This window comes from Lactuca saligna, chromosome 9 (assembly GCF_052625555.1).
Source record: "Lactuca saligna cultivar CGN05327 chromosome 9, ASM5262555v1, whole genome shotgun sequence".
In the NCBI taxonomy this organism is placed as follows: Eukaryota; Viridiplantae; Streptophyta; class Magnoliopsida; order Asterales; family Asteraceae; genus Lactuca; species Lactuca saligna.
This window is the reverse complement of record NC_136425.1, coordinates 52071807-52078590: the sequence shown is the minus strand read 5'-3', so window position 1 is coordinate 52078590 and position 6784 is coordinate 52071807. Positions and strand designations below refer to the sequence as shown.

Genomic DNA, 6784 nt, shown 5'->3' with positions numbered 1-6784 from the left:
TATCATTTAAATGTGCATGTTATTCATTCATAACAAAGGACACAAGTGTAATTTTATATTGGACGAAACCTGCTTTGAAAAGATGGACACGTGGAATATGGTTTGTTTTATTAAATAGAGAGATTTGACCGGATATTATAATGGTATGGTAAAATTAGCGCTCGTTTACATAATAGATATTTACTCATTTTCTTCTTCTTTTAAACCATATTATATTTATCTTTCATTTTTATTTTTTAATAATACGATAGATTATAGAAATGTAAAATTCCAGGATAGGCAATGTACAATAAAAAGAGGAAAATGGTGGAATGGGCAGCAAGAGAAGAGGAGTAAGGGACACTGGCCCGTTCACACAGACAATATCTTCATTTGGTAGTGTCCGTCATGCAATCTAGTGTTCTCGTAGATACTATAGTGCCAAATTAGCACCACGCAACCTCAAATAAGAAGTATACAAAATAACTTCAGGATTAACAAAGTATAAAATTATGATTCATGTTATTTAAGACAAATTATATAAAAACACTACTTTTTCGTATTTTAATAATTTTGGTTTAACCATTGAATACTTTTTAATGATATCATTGTAAAAAACTTGTGTTTTTTTCCATAGAAAACCCCACATGTTGATTTTTTTTTTTCTTTTTTAAATCTAAAACTTTTTTCTTTTTAGAAAATGATTCAGTTTTTATCTATTACTTGTTATTTCACCATCGTCATGTTACTAACACATAATTGAGTTTTCTTTCCTTAAAAACACTACATTTTGCATTTTTTAACCGTTTGAGACCTAATTTTTTTTTTGTTTTTTTTAATAAACTAACAATTTTTCTATAAAGGGTTTTTGACACTATAGCACAACAAAGTTTGACGAATAGATACGAGGTTTTCTTAATAAATTAAATCCCTACACTCGTCTACTACACTGACAGAATCGATCAAGGAGATTAGACATTGGGTTAAGTCGATCAAGAAGAAGAAAGTAAATCAAAATTTGAAGATGAGCCCATATATGTTGGATTTTGGTGTTAAAAAACCTACCCCTTTTCTTTTCCTCACACCTAGTCCTTCCTAGCCCCAACTCTTCATCTTCAACCTCCAAATCAGGAACAAAATCAAGAACCTAAACCTTCGTTTGTGGGTTTACTAGATCATGTGAGAGATGGATCGATTGCAGAACTTCCAGACTCAGTTTTTGGGAGTGAGTTTTTTTTTTTTTTTTTTTTTTTTTTTTTTTTTTTGATAAACGGCAAAGGTAGAATTGAGACATGGAGACTCTTTTTTAATAAATGCCATAACACATATGCCACATAGACGTAGTAATTTGTAAACTTGTTAGTTTCCATGTTATAAGTACCACGTAAGTATTGGTGACCTACAAACCGGTAAAATTCGGGATCAATTCCTTTTTTAACAGGTAAATTACAAGTTTAGTGATTTATTGAGCAAAAAAAAAAATACTTAAGTGATTAAATGTGTAAATTTGCCAAAATTTATTGTGCTACAGTGCAAAAAACCCTTCTATAAAATATCACATATAGTTTCCAGCAATAAATGGTTTTGGACCTGATGTAGGAATTTAAATGCAGCAAAAAGGGAAAATCATTAAAATCAACATCTTTTGTCCAAATCGTTCTACCTTGCAAATTGTAACAAAAATCAAATGACAATTGTAACAACAATCCAAGTACAATTAGATAAAAAAAAAAGGAGTCACAAGAAGATCCTTATATCTCTGATACCCAGAGAGATTAACAAACACACATAACAAAATGTAATAAAGTACAAATAGTCTTATGCTATAAATGACAACCTTTTAAGGGTATTCAAGCATGCATGACATATAATGAACTACAAATGCTTGAGCTATTATGCTTTTATTTAACTTACTTTCCTTCACGACTTGTAAGTTTGACCTTTATATAGACGATGCCTAATCTATTTCTACAATGGTATTTGAAAGACCATGTTTAGGTGTGGTCTCCCCTTCATGTGTTGCTTGAACCGGCTGCATACAACATTCAATAAATCAACAATCAGAACAGAACAGGTCCACCAGGTATGCCGTGGATATCTTGAAAACTTTTTGTTGTGTTATAATGTACGTAAGAGTAAAAATAAAAGAATATATTCATATGATACATCTTTTGAAAAATACAATGTAATGATTATGCATATGGTGCTTGAAAATTATGTACTGGTTACTGGTTACCAACGAACAATGCACCTTTATCAGAAATCCTAAGCCTAAGCTGCTTACGATGAAAATTTGACAAGGCTGGACAAAGTTGTTAGGGCTATTTTTGATTACGGGGATGTGGATGGTAGGGAATATACATCTTTTGTACCATATATGAAAAGTAAACCCTACTCTATCTTGTACCACCTTTTTGGATTGTTGGTGATTTTGATCATTAATGTTATTTAAGTGTAATGAGATTACTTTGTGTTGACCAAAAATGATCTTGATAAATATTAAACAAGTAAGGAAGGTGTGGAGTACACACTTGTTTAAGTTTGATCAAGTTTCAAAGTACACTGTCATTTAGGGGCGAAGCCCCTGAACGAACGGGGGTCCGGGGGCAGCGCCCCTGGGAGCGGGGTCCAAGGGGCAGAGCCCCTGGCTGGGATCGAGCTGTTAAAAGCATCAGAAAATTGATTTTCTAAATAATTGACTTTCAAAATAATTGACCATTGGTTTGACCCTTATCCATATATCCGTTTTATGACAGTTTTTATGGTTTTATGACAGTTTAAAACTGTCATATGACAGTTTTCAGACAAAGTTGTTAAAAGTTGGTTTTGGTCTCATTTTCTGGTACATACGAAAATATCATCAAACATTCTTTGTTCTTGTCTCTCTGAGTCTTATCCAATTGAAGATTTGGGAGTACCACCAAATACTTCGATTTGAAAGTGATAATCACAATTCTCAGAATTTCCAAACCTTTCTAAACCCAAATTTCTAACATGGATTACACAAAAATTTGACATTAGTCTGTGTCTTAGTCCGTTAATTAATGCATATTAAATGTATCACATGGTTGTCCCATTTTTTTCTAACATGTCTTGACCTAAAGATTGATATATGACCAAAATATGCTTGAGATGTTACCTGCATTGGATCAATTGATATGAAATCAAGAAATTCTTTCTTCTTGACCTCGAATTTGGACTTTTCATTGGCCAAAAGAGCTTGCTCTCTCGTGATATCATCGTTCAATTTGTCACTTTTCCATTTTAATTCCTTCATCTCTTTCTCAATCTCGTTGTAGTCTTTTGATGGAAAAGAATCTCCGGACCATATTCCAAAACGGACACCTATTTCTTTCCTAAATAAGATAAATCAAGATTCAACAAGGGTATTATAAATAAGCATGATCAAACCTTATAAATAGATTAAACGTTTCTGAAAAGACTAATCCTAGGACCAATGGTAAAAACTTAGACGAGGGAATCTTTGCCCCCTAGCGTCCTACCAACCGGTTCCACAACCAGAATCTGGGTTTGAACCTTTTGACTCACTTATGAATTCTTAAGCATGCATGTGGAATTAAGCCACCATGCATTTCAAAAAGTTAGTGAGAATAATAGCTTCTTACGGAGTCCCGAGGATAAGCACATCACGACTCTTAATAATCCCACCATCCAAAGATATGGCTCCATGAGATATTAAAGGGAGGGCCTGCAGCATATCCTTCCTGGTTCTGTACACTTGCAGCCTCGAGAAAAGATAATAGAAAAGAGTCTCTCTAAGCCCATACCCATCGTCTGTAACGAAATCTAGATTCTCGTTATCAATATAGATCATATTCACAGCAAACCCGAGAAACCCTGCTGGTGATTCACCATTTGGTAACTTTGGTTCCAAAATAACAAGCCTCCTTTGTGGATCATCAGGCATAAACTCACCAACATATGGTCTGGATCAGGATCAAAAGAGAGACAAATTAATATATACATAAAAAATGTACGTAGATAAAAACGATCCTCAATGTAACACAGGATGACATGGCATACATACATCAGACCTTGAAGACAGATCACATTAAATCGTCCATCAATAGATTTCCCATGGCAAGCTCCAAGCCGATAAAGACCGGTTGTTTTTTTTATAGAGCCTTCTTGGTCATATGTCTCCAGACAACGAACAGCTTGATATGACTTACAAACTATTGCCAACATGGTATCCAGTCCTAAGTACTCAGAGAGAAGCCTGATATCATATTAATTAGTTACATATAAATTGACATTGATATATACAATACATACTCATGTGTAAAGAGTGCAAAAAGGTAAAATTAAGGGGCTAAAAGATCAACCAACCTGCTGAGGTTAATGTTGTCAACATGCCCAAGAGTGGCAAGAACACCAATGACATTCCTGGCGGATGACATTTTAGAAACATTTCGAGTCAGATGACAGAGAACACTGGCAGCTGATTTGTCGTGTTGCATGATACTCTCAACTGTTTCCTCCAAGCTTCTTTTTTGAGAAAGAACGTTGCATTTGGTCATATCATTGGTTGAGGATTGATGCTTAGCAAGAGTAACTACAGTATATATGCATGTCCCCAGAAACAAAGTTCAAAGTAAGATCAAGGTTACAAAATGATCAGGAGAACATGTACAGACAGTTGATAGAGGTAATATATATATACCTTCCATATCCGCAATCTTGTGGCCAAAGCTGCCTCTAACTTCGTTCAAATACTTGATATTTTCTTCATGGTATAATATGTTCTTTCCTACCAGTTTTATATCATCCTCGAGTTTCTGAAAAGTCTACAAGCAGCCAATTAATTAGTGCATCATCTTGCTGATGAGATGCTAATTTAATTGGAAAATAAAGGGCAGCCATATGCGTTATGTGTGACAACAAATGGAACACTAAACTTATATTTGAAAGATTTCTTACCAAATTTAATCATATATTGGTGAGATCAATGGTCTACAAGTTTCCAAAATTTCTTGGTGATGAGATGCTAATTTAATTGGAAAATAATAGTTACAACTTAATTTGAAGACAACCTTAGTGGTGAAGACGGGTGGTTTCGCCTGCCCTAATAAGCTGTTGCCCCCTCCATTCGTTGCAACACTTGACGAGTCATTTTGAGCAGCCATCGGAGAAGGGGTTTGTTCACTTCCTGCATTTATTGGCATCTGAGAAACAAAAACAGACATCATATTAGTAATATTTGTTTGCATAAGAGACTCCCATCCTATATATAAGATATACCAACCTACTTTCATGTATATATGCTTATTATGGTTATAGCATCCTACTTTCATTATACCATATTTTATTGTTTGCTGCTTTCTTTATATTATTTTGTTTCAAATTTGTAGTAAAAATCATGAATCTTTTACTTCTATTTGTTTGCATAGCATAAGAGACTCAGGGGACATTTTCTGTGTTTCTGATGTAAATTTGCAGGAGGATGGATTAGCACCAAGGGTAATTTGGTCAATTTTTTTATGTGAATTTGCATGTTGGACTAGCACTGCAGGGGCAATTTGGTCATTTTCAGAAAGCCAAAGATGAGGTTGTTTGAACTTGGTCGAGAAGAGTCAAAATGGAGAGGAATTAAGGTCAAAAATCACCAAGTCAAAGATGCATGGTCAAAAATGAGATTACTCGGTTTGAGCGCTTGTCCTTGTTTCATATATCTTCCTAATGACGGAAAATGGTTTGTATAATCGGATAAAATTTTCAAAGCAGATCGAATGTTGTTGTATAATTTAGCTCTTTAGCCTCGACAAGTGAATGCAAGACTATGTTGTAAATCGGAGCTCAGATATCACCAATTAAGCACAGCTAAAAATTGCAGTTTCAAAAGAACAAAAAAAAGACTCGTAACTTCAATTTAACACCGATCCATAATGTTACCTCGAAAAAAAACTAAGATTTTGCACAGATTCAATGAAAAGAACTTAGAAAAGCTGCATGCAGTGTACGAGATGGAAGATCGACCGATAGAAACGAGTGCATGAACATGTTTCACTCTAATTAACAAGCTTTAACAAGAGAAAAATAGAGAAGTAATAATAATTCGTACACCATAATTAAGTTTACTACCTTCTCATTTTGCGAATCCATGATGATTGAAAGGGATCAAAAGTCGGAACCTGAAATGGATGAATTTGGTGCACTTTCTAAGCACAAACAGCGGTACGTAGAAATAGGGTTTGCAGTACTGAGTTGCGGCTAGATACGCGCAGCAGATATAGCTCTGGGTGGGTACTACTACTATAAATATATATTCTCACTCACTCTTTCACAATCATTTGGAACTAAAAAGATATTTCATTTGTGCAACCTGACATTTTACATTTTTGGCCATGTATATCTAAATTCTTTACAAATTACAAGTAGTTTTGATTAAAAAATTCAATATGCGTATAAAAATTTATTGTTAAATTAATAAAATAAATTATTCTCATATATAATGTATTTTCTTAAGATATACTAACATTAATAGAAAAACTTATTAATTATATGGTTTTAAAAATTATTGGTACTTGGTCATATTTAAAGAAGTTGCATCTTATAGAAAGACAAAAAAAGATAAATTTACACTTACGGCTGTGATCGGAGTTGTGACCCGGGACCTCAAGGCACTTCATAAGTCCGCCGCGGGTTATATATATATATATATATATATATATATATATATATATATATATATATATATATATATATATATATATGTAAATAATATTTTAAACTTAATCGTTCACAGTTTAATATAACCATTTATAAATCGTTAACAATATGTAAA

The 6784-nt window shown here is 33.5% G+C and overlaps 1 protein-coding gene across 1 annotated transcript; it reads right to left on the bottom strand.

The window, feature by feature from the left end:
- Nucleotides 1-1936: 1936 nt before the first annotated feature.
- LOC145016337 (protein DEFECTIVE IN MERISTEM SILENCING 3-like) lies at nt 1937-5411 on the bottom strand. The gene is made up of 8 exons (XM_078974686.1): nt 5373-5411; nt 5034-5165; nt 4664-4787; nt 4330-4555; nt 4028-4219; nt 3606-3926; nt 3119-3335; nt 1937-2011 (listed from the first exon to the last, which is right to left on the bottom strand). The coding sequence occupies exons 1-8, from the start codon at nt 5409-5411 to the stop codon at nt 1937-1939; spliced, it is 1326 nt and encodes a 441-aa protein (XP_078830812.1).
- Between the last annotated feature and the right edge of the window lie 1373 nt (nt 5412-6784).

Bases quoted from the DNA above. Each gene is read 5' to 3' on its own strand.
- LOC145016337 (XM_078974686.1), bottom strand. From the start codon at position 5,411: ATGTCCCCTGAGTCTCTTATGCTATGCAAACAAATAGAA. The intron at 5,166-5,372 runs GTAAAAGATTCA...TTTGTTTCTCAG, and splicing joins TGCTATGCAAACAAATAGAA to ATGCCAATAAATGCAGGAAG. The intron at 4,220-4,329 runs GTTGGTTGATCT...ATATGATATCAG, and splicing joins GACAACATTAACCTCAGCAG to GCTTCTCTCTGAGTACTTAG.